The 21558-nt window shown below is 42.4% G+C and overlaps 1 protein-coding gene across 1 annotated transcript in view; it reads left to right on the top strand.

Annotated features, from left to right (window-relative positions):
• The window catches only part of LOC109854476 (iroquois-class homeodomain protein IRX-3-like), a 28781-nt gene extending 7875 nt beyond the window's left edge, over positions 1 to 20906 (top strand). Inside the window, exons 2-5 of the mRNA XM_020427583.1 lie at positions 4026 to 4520; positions 7580 to 7695; positions 18241 to 18545; positions 18741 to 20906. Of these exons, the coding sequence (XP_020283172.1) occupies positions 4026 to 4520; positions 7580 to 7695; positions 18241 to 18545; positions 18741 to 19714 (1890 nt within the window). The 3' untranslated portion in view covers positions 19715 to 20906. The remainder of the gene's footprint in view (positions 1 to 4025; positions 4521 to 7579; positions 7696 to 18240; positions 18546 to 18740) is intronic.
• Positions 20907 to 21558: the final 652 nt, after the last annotated feature.

Genomic DNA, 21558 nt, shown 5'->3' with positions numbered 1-21558 from the left:
TCGAGCTTGAAGAATAATCGCATTCGCACTGTGTGGAATTAGCGAGGATTTTCACGATTTTTTCCAATGTAACATTTAGCAAATAAAAAGAGAAAAAAAAAGACGGATAAAGAAGACAGAAGAGAGAAATATGGATAGGTGAGTGGGAAACATAAGTGAGTGCTGCGAGGCCTAAACACACACGCGAGGAAGGTCCATCAATCTGGCCTGGAGTCAATATTGACTCGGTTGGGCCTCGTTGCAAAGAGGGCATCATCGGCACGCATAAAGAGGATCGGGATCGACCGCCGCCGGTCCCTTTTCGCTCGCAGGACACGCGTGACAAATGCTCCGTGCGCAAACACCGGCGCATCTGTGTCCACAGGATAACCGATTCTCTTCCGAATGGCCTATAAATCCTGGAAGTGCAGTCGCACTACGGAGGTCCGTCGTTCGTTTCCGTCGATTCGACGTACCTCCTATTCGCGTTCTTTACAAGTCTCTTCTCTATCTGACACTCTGTATCGCCTATCGTAACCCGCCGTCAACTCTTACGTTTATCGAGCTCTATAACGCTTCAGAGAGACATTCGTAGTATCTTCTGGATTTTCCTTGAATAAATTATTCTTACACGGGACTGTGAGAAAGATCCGTCAAAGTAAAATTCATTAGCGATATCGTTCACAATGTATAATTTATTCAATTACCTAACCTAATTAAAGCAAAAATTTGTAGTACAATATATATATATACTCAATAACATATCTTCAAATATTATTTATGCAACGTCCTAGCATAAGTCAGACAATGACTGATTGACAGTTATGTAAATGACAATATAATTATATAGAAAAAGTTTCAAACTTTGGAATTCAGTTTCTAACGCGCGCGCGCGCACACACACACACACACACACACACACACACACACGCATCCTTTCTCTTTTTCTACAAAATGTCAGTTTATTATTCCAATCTTCTTCGGTAATGCTTTCGTGATGAAGCTTTTTCTCGCTCCGAGAAACATCGGATCGCGCCATTATTTTGTTCCCGCGTCGACATGATCGTTACACGGCGCATACAAATCGAATCATAAGACGCGTGTACCAGGTGCTGCCGCTGTCGTTACCGAGTACAGGTCTTTAGTTGCGCGGCGGGTATCCGCCGGTTTACGACCGCTTTTAATCCGAGGACATCGAGTTTTCTTTTTTTCCCAGGCCGGATGACGATCCATCATTCATCGTCGAGTCGCTGTGTACGATGCGTGCGATATCGGTTTTTCGCGACGCGTGCACAGATCTCGACGACGCGGTTCGGGTATCCGTGAATATTCCAGTTGCTAGTGTGAGTGGTGGTTTCGATTCCGGGATAACTTTTCGCAAACTTTCCTCGAAGGTGTCATCCGACACCAAGATGCGTTGTGTTTCTCCGCAATGTTGAGATATCCGTGTACGTTTGTCGACGAATTGTCGCTCCACCGGCAGCGAATGCACGCAGGTAGCTCGCTTTATCGCCAACCGGTTTTTATAATGCGCATCGAGTACCGGATGTTCGCGCAGAAGTTTACACCAACGTATGTTACGACGTAAGTAACGTATAATTACATTAATATCGTAAAAGAGGAATTATCTCTCGCGTGCTGAAATTTTATTTAACGCAACGTAGAAAATCCTAGAGATTATTTTTTTTCGACTGACGGGTGATATCTGTGTGCTTCGTTCTTTTTTTCTGAAAATACTCAGAAATATAATTCCAAAAAAGATACGCGAATGATACGATTCTAGTTTTAACGAATAGCTGGCGTGCAAAGAATGATAACAGTCGCCCCGAACAGCACGCGAAACTTCGTATTAGACATGAAAAATGTTTTGTAGGATATGTCTAATATGAGGAGAACGGCGAAACCATAAGTTTTTCCTTAATCGTAATATTTTTCTCTATCTTTTTATCTGCGTTTAAATTTAAAAACGATTCACCATGTAAATTATTTATGAAGAAACTGATATTTTATTATAGCAAACAGAAGAAAGAAAAATCAATATTCTTCAGTCGAAATAAATACTTTGTCGTAATTCAATTACTAATTCGCGGTGCACTTTTCGCGTGTTTCTTTGCCGAGAGATATTCGCAACAGTAATCACAGTGATGGCAATTAGCGCGCCCGTGGCACAAACGAGAAAACGGAGGGTTAACGCGTCGATATATCGGCACGTATACGGTGCATGAATAATTATGGCTTTCGTCGGTAGCTACCAGCACAAACCGGCATGTGCTGCGTGCCACGTAATACTACCTCAAACGCTACTTTAAAGACCACAGCAGCAGCGACGAGTCCAGTGGTGCTTAAACACGTAAAATATTGATTTTGAAAAATTTTCTTCCAAAGTCTTGAAATATTGAAGTGTTTATCGAGAATTTACAATATACTAACATAGATGATTACTCGTGTAAAATTAAAAATCGATATAGTGTACACGTTCCTCTTACATAAGGTTTAGATTTTTGAATATTATTTTTTTACTACAGGTATATAAGTGCTTAGTAAATAAAAAAGAAAAAGATAAGTAGTAAAAAAAGTAGATTGGTCACATTTATTATTTAGTAACGCAATAGTTAACACACACGAAAATAAAACTAGAGAGAAAGAAAATTCAATTTTTATTTAATTTCTAAAATGAAAAGAAGGAGAGAAAATTTTAAATACTATTCTTTTTGTTTTATAAATATCACAAACAAGCGTTATGAAGTTTTGAAATACAAAGTTTTGTCGGCAGAAGTGTTCTGAGGCACCACTGGGCCGACACCTCGCAGAGGTGATATAGTTGCCGCCGTGGTTTGCACGGTTGCGAATGGCAAGAAGCTTCGATGCGATCGCATCGAGTAACTCAGCTCCGCCGCCTGGCTTCTTCTCTTGGGGACTAGGACTGAATTATGGCCCGTGGTCGCGGACACTCGCCAACACGCTTCGTCGTTTAACCCTTTGCCCGGATCCGAAGTCCCGAAGCGCATTCTTGCCATTGCCGGCTTTTCCCTCGAACTCCTCGGAATCTTACGATTTCTGGAAGAGAATGGCCGACGTATGGTTATGCATCCGTCGAGGGACCGGTTCTTTCGCTTTTAAGCGTGACGCAAATATTGAACATATTTTTCTAAATCAAAAGAGATATCGTGCGTCGGCGGAGTCTTTCTTTTGAAATCGACACAACTCTCGACACAAAAATACAGATTATATTTTAAAGCACACACATTTTTCCTTGTGAACAAATATGTACACGCCGGAAACTATAATGGAACTAGTTTTTATTAGCTTTATTGTCGATCGAAACGACACGTCCTATCTCGATCGAGAAACGTGACGGAGATACATTATGTACCGTGCACGCACACGCGTTTGACCAACGTGCGACAGTTGGCCCTCGAAATATCGGCGACGCATCGACGACACGCATTAACGCGACTCTCTCTCTCTCTCTCTCGACGCCATAATGCGCATCTCGTATAGGTTTTTCGCCCCGGCACAATGCATTCAGGGGTTTCAACAATATGTTTGGGGCCACCCGAAACGAGGCAATGGATGGATGGATGGTTGGGACAATCGCGGGGAGAAGCGCGTTTCTCGAGCTAGGGATGTTTCACGGGGGTTTGTTTAGGTTCCCGGGCGCGAAAGGCACTCAACCCACTAATCTATTTAGCCGTAGTGTTTGATATGGAATTAATGAGGCCCCACCAGGAACATTATGGGCCCGGGGCCCGTAGATTCTTGGTTTATACGTTGGAAATAAAAGGGGACGTGATCGTTGCAGTTGCGTTGATCTTTTCAAAGTGCACAACAGCGATCGTCTTTGATTCTTATAATCTGCCAGCTGCGTTTTAACACGCCTTGTTCATTCTCTTCAAAGTCTCGGCGTATTAAATCCTTTTTTAATAAGCTTTAGCTTTGGAGAAAAGAAACAATAGAATTGAGTAGCAAATTGCAAATATGTTATATTATAGTTATATAAATTTGTGCAACTTAAATAAGAAATCTTGCGATCTGTTTGTTTGCAGTGTCCTGTGACAGTTAGCTCGTCGTTGGCGCCGTCCTCGGTCTCGCCAGCCGGTGCAATTCTGAGCGCAGGAAGCTCGTCTCTGGTCAGCAGCGTAGCCGCTGTTACGACAACGAATCATCCTTTAGACGTAGCCGGTCTGTCTCAAGCAAGGATGGCGGTGACGAGCGCGGTCGTGAGACCGCCTGGTAGTCCCACTACCTCGGTCAGCCCGTCCCAAGGTCATCCGCCGCCATCGGCCGGCGGGCCAGCCGCGGCAAGATGCTGCGACACTGGCCGGCCGATTTTCACAGATCCGTTGACAGGTCAGACCGTCTGTTCCTGCCAATACGAGCTGCTAGGTGGCTATCAGGCGCGTCTAGGAGGCTTACCTACGGCGGCGCTCTCCATGTACAGCGCGCCGTATGCGGCCGCTGCCGCCGCAGCAGCGTCCGAAGGCATGGCCGCGTACTTCCCCAGTCTGGGCGCGGAACAAGCGCCGTTTTACACACCCACGGTGAGTAAATGGATGTTATTTGATGAATAAATATAGTAAACAGAAGTAAAACTGTTGGTATAGAAATTTAATTGTGTGACTTTTGTATACAAAAAAGGAATCTTTAAACTTTGCGTGTGTTGCATCTCCTAAAATGTATGACTTATACAGTTCGGGTATAATAACCGCTCGGTTATGGTAAAGGTGATAAGCTCAATAGCTTTTGAATCGCCTATAACAATATTTTGTTGAATAGAATAAAAAGTGCTCATGATTTCCAGAATGTTCTTTAACATAAAGACAATAGACACATTGTATCTATTATATATATCGACAAGATACATATTAGAGATATATATATATATATATATATTAGTATATACAATGAAAAACTTAAGCGATTCGTAAAAAAAAGATGTTCTTTTATGATATTATGCTGTGGAAAAATTCCAAATTCCTCAATTTCTTAAGCTAGTCTCATATTACTTATATTTTCGTAGCACTGGTTAGAATACAAAATTATGTCAAATATATTTCTCTCTCTCTCATGACAATTTATACAATGACTCATTTACTACTTAACGTAGATGTACTTCTTAACGCTGTTCTTAACGTAGATATAAATAAAAATTTCATAATGATGCTAATAAAAAAAGACTAATTGCGTAATGAGAAACTTTTTGTTATTCAATTTGAGTTTTTGTAAGATAGCAACGCAACAAAAACTAGTTTGTTTAATCACATATACTTGTAAAAATGATAATATGCTATCTTTCAAGCGATCAACTTGGTTAGACGCTTTAAAATAAAAAGAGAGACAAATTTATAATGCAATATACATACATATATATGTACATATCGAGTATTTTTATCATGTAGAAAAAAAAATAATGAAGATAAATGGCAACAGTATTTATGATTCTAATCAAATTAATGTGTCACTTAAAGAAGTAATATATTGTGTGTTGTTCATAAACATGTTAGTATATTGACATTTCTACGTATTTATATTTATTTTTGAAAATATTTACGTTCTTGCGTATGTTAAATACATTATTATGAGAGAGTTCTCTTACACTCTCGTAGTGTTGCAACAGCTCCGTCGAGATTTTTGGATTCTACTTCGAATGCTACTCGACGCAAAGTGCAAGAGGCTAATGTCTGAACGAAGTTGGGTCCATTGGAATCTCGCGCGAAGCTTCTCTTTCGCCGCACTTCCGCGTTCTCCGTCGGCGTTGATCTCAGGTTTCTCGTCGAAACGTTTATGTTGAAACGTTCAATGCACTTTTCCGATGCCAGTAATGCTCGCCTTGCCGGCAATAGTAGCGGCGCAAAATCCACCGTAAAATTTTTATCACACGGATTAAATCCCGATACGAACTTCTATATTTCTGTATCGCACCGAGTGCGGATTAAATTCTGATCCGAACTTTTATATTCACGAGCCAGCCAAATGCTCCAAAGTGATGTGTTTATTTAGGGGATTAACAAAGTTTGGCGATTCGATTTTTCATGAAGTCACGTCGAGTTTTTCCTGACGCTCCCGCATTGGATGCACTTCATAACTTTCGCTCCGTTGCTTGCGCGAAAAATACGCCGCGTGCTCTTTCGTGTCGTTATTTATACGGTATCGAGATGTTATCGCCGTAATTGGACGATGCGATGTTAATATACAATCAAGAAGGAGCGCGTCAGCGAGTGTTCGTTTGTTCATTCGTTTGGTGAGCGTTATCGGACCACACGCAAATACGAGAGAAAATAGCGACGAAGCGTAAATTTATGAATCCGTCCTGCCGTAACAGTGGGACACTGTCGTGTGTTACCGAGCCGTCGTCGCTAGGACCGAGTTGTTATCGTCGCTCTTTATGATCGAGCTTAAGGGTCGAGGTATATAGTGTATCCTGCTCGTAACGAGGTGGTAGATTATACAGGTTGCGCGCACCGAGTTCCAACGTTCGTGATATCCCACGTATAAAGTCATTAAAGTATCACTTTTTAGTGAAAACGTTTATTTTTCCTCTGCCCTCGACACCTTGGCATCCGCGTTTACGCTGTTCCAGGTAATTGCTTTGGTCGCGGTATTATAAATTTTACATTACACATAATTCCCTGCCGTATTACACAGCCATATAGCTGTATAAATTATCACGTTAGGTTAAGCTATTTTGTTTTTCTCATTATATAGTTTATTTATGATCTCATGTGTATATTTCAGATAATTATTTCTCTGTGTTTATAATTAATACGAATATATTGCGCGTCTGTGCAATTATGCGAAAAAATGCGGAACCTTTTATGAGTCTATTATCATACGTATTAAATGAAATACGGTAGAAATTTAATAGCCACCGTCCTGTCGTATAACTGAGGTCGCGGGTTAGAGAAGCAAACAAGAGAGCCATACACATCGATCCTAATTATTATTATCAGCGCTTTGCTAGCTATTCTTTCATCACGGTCGATGCATCGCAGAGATCGAACCGAACCGAGTTGAGATACGGACTAATTGCGACGTTCGTTTCTAAAAATGGATCTTTCGACCAATTAACCGCATTCTGCGCGATTTCATTTAAAAAGCGTGATAATGAGTGACCGGGTTCGGTGTGGTGCATATACGCTCCACTGCGAAATAAATCCATGGCGCGTGCAGATCCGCGCTCTGCAAATTGCAGGATCGCATCGTCGCTTAAAACGACTGTGAAAATTATCGGTTCGACCACTAATGATTCCGCGCCCGTTCGCGTATTAATAGCCTCCGAGAAAATTGGATGGCATAAAACCGCTCTGACTTTTTTTTTCAATAGAAAATGTCTCGTGCAATTATCCGTTCTTATATAACTGAATAATTGTGCATGCATATGCTGTTGATGATTGTATATTACATGTTATAACCATAAGGAAATAATCTAATTATTTCTAATTATTAGATAATATCTTCTATTATTTTTTACTTAACAGTATTTATTTTCTAAATAATTAGTCTATAATATCGTTAACTTCTATGTTATATTATTGTTATTCATTGTGATTATAGAAAACAAAATATTAAGATTTTTTCGATATTTGTTCGGCTGTTACAGGCTGCTGGACTGGATATGAAAGAAAATCTAGGTGCTGGAGCTGCAGCAGTATGGCCTTATCCTTCGGTGTATCATCCTTACGACACTGCTTTCGCGACTTATCCCTTCGGAAACGGGTGAGTCTTGTAAATATTTTTCGAATTATATTGCATTTATTTAATTGCATAGGTCGTATATAACATTAGAAGTTTAACGCATGACGTCAATATTTATCGTGCCTAAAAGAAATTCATGCTTATTTACATACAAATCACCGTCAAAATAATGGATGTTTAACAAAATAATAAATAATTGTATTTCATTGTGCGGACAGAGTCAATATTTTTTTTTAGTTTTGTTTTTAAACACTCGATGCAATCGTCAAAAAGTTTTACAATAATTTATTGATAAAATACAGAATATCTACTAAAGATTTAGACAAGTTGTTTTAAATTAATCAGTAATATTGTAGAAAAGCAAAAAAATATATGTATATATTTTATAAACTTTCGGGAGAAAAATTAAAGCTTATCATACGCGCACAAATTTTTTTAACTGGCTTGAATGAGCATACGTTACAGATAAAATCATTCAATATCAAGAAAATCCGTTTTTATGAAGTAGATCCAAAGCAAAATAATCATTACAAACATTAGTAGTTTTCACGAGATAAGAATTGCTTAGAAAAATTTACACAAGAGATACTGAAAAAAAAGTACTTGTATAATTTTATAATCAGCATTAGAGTTCCTTAAACTGGACACAACTGTTTTAAAGCCAGTGAAATAATATGTTGTTACAAAAAACAATATCTCGCAGCGAGAGCAGCGTAGTTCTTCGCAAAAGTACAAGACCGTTCGAACGCGGACTAATCTTAATTACTCCGTAAATCTCCACAACGTTGTATTTTCAACATTGACGCGCTTTAATGCATTTTCCATCGCGAGCGAGAAACGCGATCAAGTTTATATATGTTTCTTATATAGTCGATGTGCTTGCATATACGAACGGAGATAAGACGACGAAAGAGAAACATAAACATTCCAATAAATTAGCGCTCAGCTGACCCGCGACTGTCGCCACGACGCTTTTTCTCCGCGCTCTTAGAATCGGTCGTAGTGTGTCGTGACGCGACCGGTGAAAGGTCTCGTTTGATAAATTCAAATCTAATCGGACGCCAATCCAAGAAAGATTTAAATTCGGGATATCCAAAAGATGCGACGTTTGAACAATCGGCGTATGATTTTTCACAAAGAATCGAGAAATCAATATGTTGGCTTTGTCTTTTGACTTTTCTGGATCTCATTTCGGGCGAATGTAACGAGCGATCGAAGTATGAACTCGAGAAAAAAATATTGATTCTATTAGATATTTAGATCTCACATATTTCAGTTACAAGTAAACAGTATACACATAGATTTATACATACACTCATATATTTCAATCACAGCTCAAGTAGAAAATATAATCAATTACGAATATTTGACTATCAATAAATTATTACACTTAAAGTAAAGTGAATTTTACTCGAAGACTTTCATCATAGACGATTCTATTAATCTATGCGTTAGAAATAGCTTGTATGTGTGTGTGTGTGTGTGTGTGTGTGTCATTTATTATCTCTCGGACCAATATCCAGTAGTGACATGTCAACAAGCTCGATAAAGATTCAATTCGTAGCATTCTTTTACGTCAATGCCGTCGATCGAGGCTCTCAATAAATTTTCGCCAACTACGCGATCAAGCGCGTGTTGTACGTACTCGACGCAAAAGAGTAAATATATGTAACAGACAGTCACGTACTCGCGGGCGAGGATGAGCGTTCCTCTAAAGGCGAGGCGCGGCGGGCCAGGTTGACAACAGCGGTGAACGCGTGGAATCTATACTACTCGTGCGTGACGCACTTCCGGTGGAAACTGCTTCGTATGCAAGGAAGCGATCGAGTAATACAGCTTGCTTAGCATCCATTCGGTCTAGTCGCGGCTTGGCGACCGATATCCTCCTTTGCGCAGACCTACCGCGCCGACTCGCGCGCGCGCCCACGCCGCACCGGAACCACACGCGCGAGTTCTACGCGCTATTAAGCGGCACTAAAGACGCGACATCACGAAGCTAATCGCAGTTACACCTGCGTCAGTCCGATTCGCAGATACACAGAATAACAATCAAGATGTCTGTTTTGTGCGATAGATTTTTTATAGCACTCGCACTTCTTAAATAAAATTTCACGAAAGACGTTTAGCAAAGATTCTCTTGCGAGTGCGCGGTTGTTAATTTTTTCACACCAAGATAAACTGATTTCTTTTTCGCATTTAATTACGCTTATTCAGCTAATGCATGTTTGCTCGTAAAGTTTCGTGTGCGACACTCCCTATTCTCGCGTTTCCTTCGCCTCGAGGTGAACGAGTTAGCACGACGAACAAGAAAGCTTTCTTTGACTTGTAAAGTGCATGATATTCTTTAATCAGATCATATATATGTGCGGCATTATTTAGCATAATCGTGCGTGCCGCGCGTAAATGAGAAATGTACATTTACTTTTGCGCACGTGTGCGCTATCATGTAATAAATAATTTAGATCTATGTAAAAAAAATACTTTAACCTATAGAAAAGTATCTTGTGTTAACATTTACAAAAATAATATATGAGTCTACAGGCTTTCGTTATTGTTGACACGTCTTATCGTTTAAAAGAAATGACTTTTTTGAATTATTTTGTTTTTTTCTTTTTACATTTATCAAAAAGCAAAAGCTGGTTTTTAATTTTATAATTAGTATTCATTACTATTTACTTATAATTCTTCTGCGTGCGTCATCACCTTTGTACCACACGTCAGTACACGTTCGATTTTTTTCCCTTATAGCTTTATAACACGCAACGCGACTTTCTCCTTATAATTTCTCTTTGTATCTTGTGTTCAATAACAAAACAATTTATTTTTTATACTTTGTCGTTAAATATAAAATATAATGTTTATATATTTTATTTTTTTTATAATTACTTATTTTTATTATCATTATTACTCGCGCGACGAGATGTGTCTAATCACAGAGTTTCCAACTTTATGTTTATTGTAAAAGTAATTCCGAGTAAATCAAATATTTTAATTTGATTGAAAAAATATTGATATTTTTGCAAGTTGTAGTAACAGTAGAATATCGTGCGAAACGTGACAGAGAATTTTGGCCAACGCCGAGGCCCGGAACTGTCGCTCAAATCGGAACCCGGAGGTGTAAAGGGTTCGGGCATTATGCACGGGCGTGTGCGACGACCACTTAACATGAGCATACAAAAAGCCAATAATGCAGCGTTGGCATGCACGGCCGCGAGGTCTCGGGATCGTGCAGGTTAACGGTCTCGTCTTTCCGGCGGATTGGCCCTGCTTCCGGAGACATATAGGGTAGACAATAAGAAAGCAGCGACCACAGGCTTTCCTGTTATACGAACAGGCCCGCTTATGTCGCGCTCTATGTCCGGCATTGTTGAGTGATTGCCGATACGTAGTATTAAATGTGTCTGTACAACGACATCGATGTGTCGGCACGCGCTTTGAGTTGCCTCGAGGATCTTGGTACGATGAGTGAATCGTAATGTCGCATGAATCCAGGCGATACAGGCGAGTACAAAGTTTTTGTTAAAAGAGACAAAATACAGAGAAAAATCCGAAATTTATTTATCATTAAATCGCAAGTAATAAAATATATACGCGCTTTTTTAAAAATAATACCAACCTCTTTTGATCTCTGCAATTCTCATCATTAACAATGTTGTTTAAAACAAAACAATAAAATAGATTTACAGCACGGTTTTATTTTTTTTTTTTTCACGTTTTTATTTCTTGATAATATTAGAAGCAAAATTAATGTGTCGTAATTGCGAGAAGAGCTAAAAAATATATTCGTTTGAGATAAAGACCGTTTTACGTTATAATTTGGAAATTAGAAAGTCTCAACGGCAGCATCCTTCGATCACCACTGATAGGACTCGGAATATTCGTAGCTAATGAGACAAGGCGGGGCTGGTATCCCGCACCCTTTGGTGCCCCGCCCGTGAGATACGTCTCGCGTGGATGATGTACGGCCGTTTAATGACCCGGTTTCGGTCACAGGGGATGCTTTTTGTTCGTTCGGTAAGGGTTGAGGGGAACGTACCCGGCGGAAAAGTCAGTGACACTCGTTTTTCGTTCGACGGAGGGTCGTGCGCGCGCTGCTTCGCTCCTTCGCTCCTTCGACAACATGCAGATGACAGCGATTCGTCGAACCGCGTGACAGGCAGCTCGCGGAATGCACGCCGTTCTCTTCCCATTAGACTTAATGGACGTAGATTAGTCCCGTACCCAGGCTGTATGCGCCAGGATTTAATGACGCGCGCCCCTCTCTCTTTCCGATACCGTCGCCTTACCTCGAGAGACAACCGCGAACGGACGTGGTCGAGAAACAACGCGAGCAGATCGGCAAGTTACATTCTTGACCGTGTGCAACTATCAATTTAACGAAAATGTGAAAGAAAGATTTAATGTGAGAAATATGTTAAAACACGAGGAAGCGATGAGTTGCAACGGGATTCACTTAGCGGCATGAATAATTCATGAGAACTTGTGTCTCGATTAAGGAATATTAAGTAGAATAGTCATCGGTGCAATAAATCGCAAATTTAATATGTGATAAATTATTTCATTTTACAATTTTTATCTCTCAACGGAACATTATTTCTTATATACTAATGAACTTCTCTGATCTCTGTCGAGACAACAGTAATTTTTTGTACTATTTAGCTTTACTTTATAAGAAACATATACATATTTTTCAAAACAAAAAAAAAAGATTAAGACATATTTTTCAAAGAAACTAGACGTTAGAATAGTAATTCAATTCGAAAAAGAGATCGGAAATAAGGCTATAATTAACAATTGGTGATACGTTTCTCTTATGTCTTATGACTATGTGCAAAACACAGGAAGCGTAGTCCAATAAGTTTCGTAAGTCCAACGATAACGGTCGACGAGCAAGAAGCAATAATCACGTCCGGCGATAATTTAGCTCGACTTTAATCACACAGATACAGCGTGGATAGAAGTACATTTCACGGACGGATTTAAGCGATCGTGTGACAAAGTAGCGCACCGTGTATCATTTTGTATAAACTCGACGATATTCGCCGGGACAGCTGGAGGAACAGAAAGAGAGAGAGGTACAGAGAGAGAAAGTGAGGACGAGATTGTATAATCTCCGTACGTGCGGACCGCGTCGGGACACGTGTACACATACGTTGACACGCGTTGGTGAAAGAGAGAGGGGGAGAGAGAGAGAGAGAGAGAGAGAGAGAGAGAAAGAGAGATAGAGAGATAGAGAGAGATACTCCGACTCTGGCGAGACGCACACGCTCGCCCCACACATATCCGGCGAAGTTTACGATCGATCTGTCACGCCGCGACCAACTGGTAATAAAGTTGGATGCGGAACAACCGACTGTCACACCGCGGTGACAAAACTTCTTCCTCCCGGGCAAAACGAGACGAGAGACGAGGGTGACGGGAGACGCGCTTCTAAGCGCTTCTAAGAGCTTAACGTGACGACATCGGGTACACACTAGACGCGCTCGTCGTGTAAACTGCGGGAATGAAAACCGTAGCCGATGTTCCGTCTCTCCCGCGGGCCGACTGTAACTCGACACTAATAATCGGCCGACTCTCTCGTTCCACGTGTCGTTTCTCTTTCTTCCTATCCTCCTCCGCTGCGCGCTACGCTTTCGCATCTCGTGTCGTTGTTCCAGTCAACGCAAATATTTATATGCCCGATGTATGAAGCACGTTGCTGAGTCGTCGAATTAGCTCATTCTCTTGTTCATCCCGGCGAATCTATCTTTTCTTCCTTCTCCTCTTGTTCCACGTGGTTGATTTACGAGCGCTCGCTGAAACACACACGCACACACACAAACGCGCGCCCATTGAAACCGCGGAATCGCGCGGAAACTTTCGTCTCGACCAAAAGTTTTTCATTCCGCGTCGTTGTCCGAACTTGCGACCGCGCGCGCGGTGAAATTCGCGTATATTAGTTTTCCAACAGTGAGCCGCTTCGGCGCAATTTAAATCGATCCAGCACGCGAAAACTCGATCTAATAAAGCGGCAAACCATTGAAATAAGGTGAATTTCTTTTTCTTTCTCTCTCTCATATGATTCTTTTCTCTTATAAATGAAAGTTTCTTACTCAAACAGATTTAATTTAAAAAAAAAAATGTTTTATAGTTTATTTGATATATATATTATCTTCATTAAAATAATCGGAAAGATATTGTTTTTCTCTTGTCCCATGCATACATCCACGATGCATGATGTCGCATGTCTCGACACATGGCGACGTCGATTGTCGATTTTTCTACCCGAGCGAACTTCCTCTTGTTCTCGTGTTTTCAACCTGTCTCACGAGGGCTCGCAAGGTCGCCGCTATGGAAAGCGGATGGGTCAAAGGGACCGCAAACCAGTCTATAAGTCGCGGCCTCGCGGGTGATTAAACTCAAGCGTGACCACGAACGACCGAGACGACGGTGTGCGCAGGCGAACGGACGGGCGGGCTTCGGGACAAACTGAATGGAAAGATGCGCGCGGACGCGCAACCCTCGTGCGTGCACGTTTGGCCCGCGAAAAGATGGCGCCCACCGCTGAACATGGCCGCAGTAACGCACTGATAAAACGCAAGGCATGACGACCATATCTGAAAAGGAGCGTCGGCCACAGAGACGGCCCAACAGAGGGAGCAGGACGAAGTTATAGATATCATCCCTAGTTACGACTGGTGACGAGGGGCGGAGTCATGCCAACCGCACACCTGCCCCGAGGTGAACTGCTCTTGGTCACCCCGGGATTCCCCCTTCCCCTTTCCCCGTTTTCACCCTTTTCGAAGGCATCGTGTGATGGACGCATTTTATACTAACCGGTTGACAGGAAAAGAGCGAAAGAAATGGCCGCTTTGGTTTTGACTCTTAATAGTCGACTCGATCGTTGTTGTCGCCGCTGTGGAAACGCAGCTGGACGTTGCGGGACTCGAAGCGTTTCATTCTGGAAACGTGCAAAACCGGTTGTTATCTAAAGAGAAATATATTCACGATAGCGGGCTTCCTTTCGGAGGATGTCATCCCGCGAAGTACGGTCGTGTCCGGTTTGATGGATAAGTCGTCCGGATCAAAAATAGCATCCATCGCGCCCGTACATTGTTGAAATATGCGGGATATGCAAATTGCGATCTTCCACGAATTTATAGTCGGATCAAAAGCGGTTGACGGGGTTTCGTATAATCGAGTACGAACGATAAGCGAGACACGTGTTTATATCTGCGCGCTTTCAAAGAAAAGATTGCAATTATATCTCGCAGAAGTTCACAGATACAGAAGAATATACAGTTCATATATCATCCAACAAAGCGAATTTATCAAATTAATTATTTTGAGCTTTCGCCATAATAGTCCTAGTCTTGTTTGTTAACAATATCAATAGCATTGAAAGAAGCATTCTTATAAAATTTGCACTCATAACATGCGCACGTCATAAAGTATAACATCTATCAGTTGCAACGGTCTCATGTTGAAATATTTCCTTGATAAAAAATTTTTTTCCTTCAAGATGTAAAAATATCAGAGACTTTTTTAAAATACATAGCAACAATTTTCGACTGCAGCCGGAAATAGAATTTAAACGCGGTTGATAGAAGTTACGACTATTTAGATATAAGTATTTCTTGCTCCGAAGTAAAACATCGAACGAAAGCAACCGATATTACAAGATGAAAATAGCAAGGTATGGGATGCGCGAGACGCGGTCCGATTAGCAATCACCATGGAAACAAGCAGTTGATGCGATCAGTTCGGAGAGGATGACAGAGGCGAGGAAAATGCACACGCGATGCCGCACGTACATACGCGTATCAACGTATACCTATGCACATTTGCATATATATTTATATCTCCAGCAAGTGCACACCGAGTGCTCGTCTATATTCTACCGGCTCGCCGTATATATAGCTGTCGTATTTAAAGCGGTTGACGATGGCGATAGCGATGGTTGGTGGCGGCGATGATACCGGAGGTGGCGGCTGTGCGGGAGATAGATTGAGAGAATCGCTCGACACGGGGCGACGAACAGCGAGAGAATGAGTAACGAAGAGCGGAACCGTTCGCGGCGCCAAGAAAAGAGACAGAGAACAGGCTCGGAACGTGGATGGAGGAAACAGAGAGATAGAGACGGAGCGGAGGTGGCAGGGAGACGGAATCGGGAGAAAGCAGCAGCACCAGCAGTTGCCGCTCTCGGGGCGGCTGGCTGTTATCATGAGAAACAAGCTTCCACTCTGATTTTTTAATCCGATCCGCACCCCCTGCCACCGGCTGAATTTTAAAATAACTGCAGAACGCCATTTGCTCCTCGCAAACAGACCGGGGTTAAGCCGTCCCCGCCGCTCCGCCGTCTCCTCTTGGTGCTCTTGGTTCTTTTCCGTCTTTCTCTCACTTCACCTGCCCCGTTCCATCGATGTCGGTCCACTTCGCGCGCTCTTTGCCTCTCTCTTCATCTCGCTGCTCTCGGTCCAAAACCACCCTTCGCCTCTCGACGAACAGAGAGACAGTACCGCGCGTCTCCGACTCTCTCTCCGCGTCTGCGACCTGCTGGATAGAACGAGGAAACACACAGCGGTGCATAGGCTAGGTTGGAGAATGAAGAGACAGAGAGATGTATATCAGCGTGCGCGCGCTCGCGTCCATGGTATGGAAGCGTCTGATGCCAAATTGAAATGTTTAGCGCTTCGTTTCAGCTGCTTCAAATCCCGCATGCGGGGCGCCCGGAATCGGAGCGAGACAAATAGAAGCAGGAAAAGTGCGACGGGTAGATAGCAGGAGGAGGAAAGAAGAGAAGGATGTAGCGGCGAACGGGGACCGCCGGGGTTGGAGGGTGAGAACGAAGATAGAGGAGCGAGAAATACCGTGTGTAGGTCTGCCTCGGGGAGAAGGGTAGATAAGTGACAGTTTTATTAATTTCCCATCTCCTGCCGCCACTTCCACGCTTACCATCCCTATCTAACCTACCCGACGCCACGCAACACCGGGGATGTCAGTTGCGCGTCCATACACGCTTTTCCGCCCTCACCCTGTCGTCGGATACGTCTCGGGACGCGAAGGCGAAAATAAAGCTCAATAATGGCGACGCGTCGTGACGAGACCACCGCCTCAGAAGGTGGAGAAGACCGCCGGTTGGGGATTTGAATCAACAATATCTCGTCGTTATCCGGTATGTTTATGAGGGATGTAAGTTTCTCACTTTTCCACAAATCTGTAAACTTTGTTTATTTTATAATATTGATTTATTACTTGTTAAGATATATATTGAAGAATCTTCGAAATCAGTATTGAGAGATTAATTAATTAAATATAATATAATTTTCTTAATACAACTGCTTTAGTTTATTAGAATTATTTATACCGCTTGCATGGCGTAATAATAATAATAATAATCATAACAACAACAACAACACAACAACAATAATAATCACTAATAATATCACTACAATATAATAAATACAATTAAAAAAAACTGTAGCCTATAATTAGATTGATACTTCGTATAAATCTCTCTGAGTGCCCGAAGTCTCAAATCGAATCGTGAAATTTTGCGCAGATGTATACGCGAAAAAAAAACACGCAAGACGAACAAGAAAGAAACAGAACTCCATAAGAAACAGAAAAAAGGAAGACAAGGAAAATAGAAAGAAAAGAGCGGACAGAAAGAATATCCTGTGAGTCCTAGCCAGTCGCTTTGGTGGTGGAAAATTTAATTTCGATCCCGTCGATTCAGCAGTTATACCGAAGTTTAATCTTTGATAAGGGTTAGTCTTTTAGTAATGGGATCCCAGAGGGTCGGTCGCTTCGGTCCGTCAGAGTGAGGTGGAAGACGAAGAGGAGGTTGGTTGTTCTCCTCTCTTTTACCCTCTCTCTACTCACTTTCCGCTCCATTCCTTTAGCCAGGATGGAAGGAAGGATCTTAAACCGTTAGATAGAGATCTGCTCTCGGGGTAGAAGTAGTACCTACCTACCCGCTTATATCGCCCCTCAAACGGGGAGTAGAACTCGGACTTTTATACTGACGCTGGGGAAGGCATAACGAGTCCAAACGATGGGATAAGTTTTCCGACGTGAGTTTTTCCACAGAACCACTGCCAGAGCAGTTATAGCAGCGGTCATATTTTCTTAGTTACGGAGCTTTCTCCGATGGCTTGTTTATTTTTGCGTATATAAAATATTGCGCTCTCTCTCTCTCTCTCCATCTGGGTCACAAGCATCTTTCGAGCGAGCATTCGACGAAAATATGTCCACGGTGTAAAACTTAATTCTCAACTGGTCTGGTGAGGCCCAGGGTCCGTTTTGATCCCGTCAGACCAGTTACGGAATAATATGCGGATGACTTGGCCCGCATCTGCTCTCCGATTGCAAAACGTGCATGTAGGTTTTTGACGTATAAACAAGCAATAATTCTCTTCGCGAATTTCCATTTTTACTTCTTCTTCGTTGGTTTGTATTGTCCGATATAATCGTTAATTTACGAACACGTGTTTTCGCGGCTTACAAGATCTCGAAAAAAAAAACAAACTCAGTTCCGTTGCGAATTATTTAGCATATAATTGTTCTTACTTGGATTTGTTGTAGTTACGGCATGGATCTAAACGGCGCGAGGCGAAAAAACGCGACACGAGAAACAACGAGTACGTTGAAAGCGTGGCTAAACGAGCACAAGAAGAATCCTTATCCCACGAAAGGTGAAAAAATTATGCTGGCCATTATTACCAAGATGACACTGACGCAAGTGTCAACGTGGTTCGCAAACGCGCGAAGGCGTTTGAAAAAAGAAAATAAAATGACGTGGGAACCGAGAAATCGAGTCGAAGATGAAGATAACAATAACGAAGATGATGATAGCGGGAGGAAGAGCGTCGATGAAAAAGATCGATTAGGTGAGGCTTGTTTCTCTTGAATAAATTTATTTTTAATTATTGTTTAATTAAATATATGCAATCATATATCTTGATATTTTATTACATTTCTGAGATCTTTCTTTTTAAACAAATCAGAATCTCATGAAATTAAAAACTTGAATTGGAAATACCGTATTATTTCAAATGACAAAGTCAAGTTTTTTTTTGGTTCAGATTCGAAAGACTCGGGTACAGGTTCTAGTGAGGACGGAGAACGACCAGCGCATCGCCTGGATCTTTTGCATGGCGGCAACGGCGGATCGGCGGTCCAAGGTAGAACCGAAAGTGAGTGGAGCGAGTCGCGAGCGGACAGCGGGCCGGACAGTCCGGAATGCTTGTACGATCAGAGAGAACCAAGGCATCCGCTGCAATTGCAGCATCCGGCGTATCTCACGCCAAATCACGGTCGGTTATTACGTCATCCGTCACCAGAAAGCACATCGCCGAGCAGTCAACATCATATCCCACCGAGCACTAGCGCGTCGACCACGGGCAGTGCCGTGACCACGAAGCCGCGGATCTGGTCATTGGCAGACATGGCGAGCAAGGATGGCGATCAGCAGAATTCAAATCCAACTCCTATAACCGGTCTCGCGTCACCTTACAGCGGAAGTGGAGGTGGCGGGGGTGGCGTTGGCGGCGGCGGTGGTGGCGGCGGTGGCAATGGTAGCAGCGGCGCAGGAAGTAAACTTGTCAGTCCTCTGGCCAGTCGACTGCCGCCCCATCATGCCTTGCATCCAGCGATACATCCGGGTACGCAGTTCGTGAGACCGCATCCGGACTTCTATAGGAATCTTTACGGCGCGTCTCATCTCGGCTCAGGCGACATCTCCTTGCTGGAGACCTACTCAAGAACTCTGGGTGGGTTGGGCGGCGTAATGACGCCGTCCACAGCTCCAAGCATATTGACGTCCTCGTCTTCGTCAATCTCTGTCGCTGGTACGGTAAAACCTTTCACGATCAACGGGGGTAGCGGTGGCGCGAGCGGCGCAACGGCCGGATCGGCCGTTTTACTTACTACCACGTCTTCTGGACTGTCGCCGTCGTCGTCGTCGACGGCGTCGTCAGGCGGGTCCGATCAATCGCCGCATCCGGCAGGCGGCAGTCTTCCCGCGACTCAGGAACTCAAGTCTCCCGGACGGGTGTGACTCGACGATACGACCAATCGCTAAGAGAGACGCTTATCGCGCGCTGTACGCTATGCACCAACCGACGGGCGTTTTGTGTGGTGTGGCTGACAATAATCAGAAACTACAATCTTGTAATTAGTGTACAGTATATCGGGAGATAATGAGATACTGCCCCAACCTTTTTCTCCTTGTTCCTAGTCTTTCTTTTTCAACGTCAGTGTCAATGTTCAATTTTCTAAATCCTTTTCTTTTCCTCGTCCATTTTTAATCCGTTTGTTTTTACCTGTCGTTAATCTGAATAAAAACGAAAACTTGTAGCACCGACTACCCATAGTAATTATCGCGGTATAACCGTACCACAACTAGCGTCTCAACTCGACAGTACTATATTGCATATAAATACTATAAATATATATAAAAACTATACGATAATAATAATTATTATTTATGCGTTTGTAAATAGTAGAGAAAGGCCCAAGTAGAAATCGTCCGGCCAGTGTATGTATTGTATGTAGAGTAGATACGCAATATTATTAGCACATACCTGAGATCATAATTCATATTAATGACGATTATTATTATTATGATTATTATGATTATTATTGTTATTGCAATGTTTATAATATTATCGATTCACGTCGACTTGGTCGAGCATGATGAGGTATGGATCGTTGGTCGCGGTGACAGATTGCGAGGGACGATCACAGTGTGTTCTTGGTGATTGCATCCTTGGTTCCTCTTCTCTCTTGTAAGTACTCTCTCTTATTTATTTTTGCTAAAGATTATCGGCTCGTGATAATTTTTTTGCAAGGAACGTGAAGTGTCGAATTGCAAACTCTCATTGGGAATCAATGTGCTTTTGCCGATTCGCGGAGTAAAGCGTCGCTCGCAATCTGCTGCGACATATGCAATTCCGTCGCGCGTTTTATCGCCATTGCGCACAAATAAAAAATTCACATTCGGCTGTCGAGACCTCGAGAACAATTGTAAGAATATCTCAGGTCGCGCGGATCGATAAAGTTACACGAGAATAAAGCCTCGAGGGCGCAACGGCTGTCAACATATCATGTCATGTCGAGAGTGAACGATCGCCATCATCTTTTAGTCATTCGTGTCCAAAATTTCACGCGAGCTCGCTGATGTCAGACATTGGCAGACATCGCGCAGACTGTGTCCTTTCGCAATAAACGAATCATTACGGAAAACAAGCGAGTTATTATTTTTAACCTAGTTCCGCCAACTGCATCGAGAGTCGCAGGGCAATATTTATAATTTTCTATTTTATACGTATACTTTGTACGTACAATTTATTTACTCTTTATTAAAAATTTACATTTAAACGGTACTGGATAATTAAATACAAGGATATTCTCGGAACGTACAGAGCGCTTTTCCGAGGAAGGTTACCATGTTGTTTATTATGCTATTCGAGTCAAGCGTCTAATCGTGCATCATGTGCAATTCAGCAGAGACAATACATACACGAGAAGGCTCTAGTCAATGTACGGGATCGTCCTTTCAGATCGGTGAATGAATATGAAACGTTCTCATTCTCGGAACCGGGACGGCCGGGATGTACTTATAAAAATGCAAAGCGACCGACTTCTGGGTGGTTGCTGGACAAGGCTGGTTATTAGTAAACATTTAAATCGACAATCTCTGTAGCTATGCGGACAGCGGGGAACGTCGCTTTCGTCCCGTTTCTATCTTCCTTCTTTCTTTCTCCATCTTTCTCCGTCGTTTTCTCTCGCTCTCAATCTTTTCTCGGGCCAGTTAGAGGAAAGAGTGAAAGAGACAGAGAAAGAGAGAAACGACGCGGAGGCTACCGCGGTTCGGTTTGCGGTAGAAGAAACAAGAAATCA

Source organism: Pseudomyrmex gracilis, unplaced genomic scaffold (assembly GCF_002006095.1).
Source record: "Pseudomyrmex gracilis isolate BER0280 unplaced genomic scaffold, ASM200609v1 scaffold_67, whole genome shotgun sequence".
NCBI lineage: Eukaryota > Metazoa > Arthropoda > Insecta > Hymenoptera > Formicidae > Pseudomyrmex > Pseudomyrmex gracilis.
The sequence above is the reverse complement of the archived record's forward strand: the minus strand, read 5'-3'. Positions and strand labels throughout refer to the sequence as shown.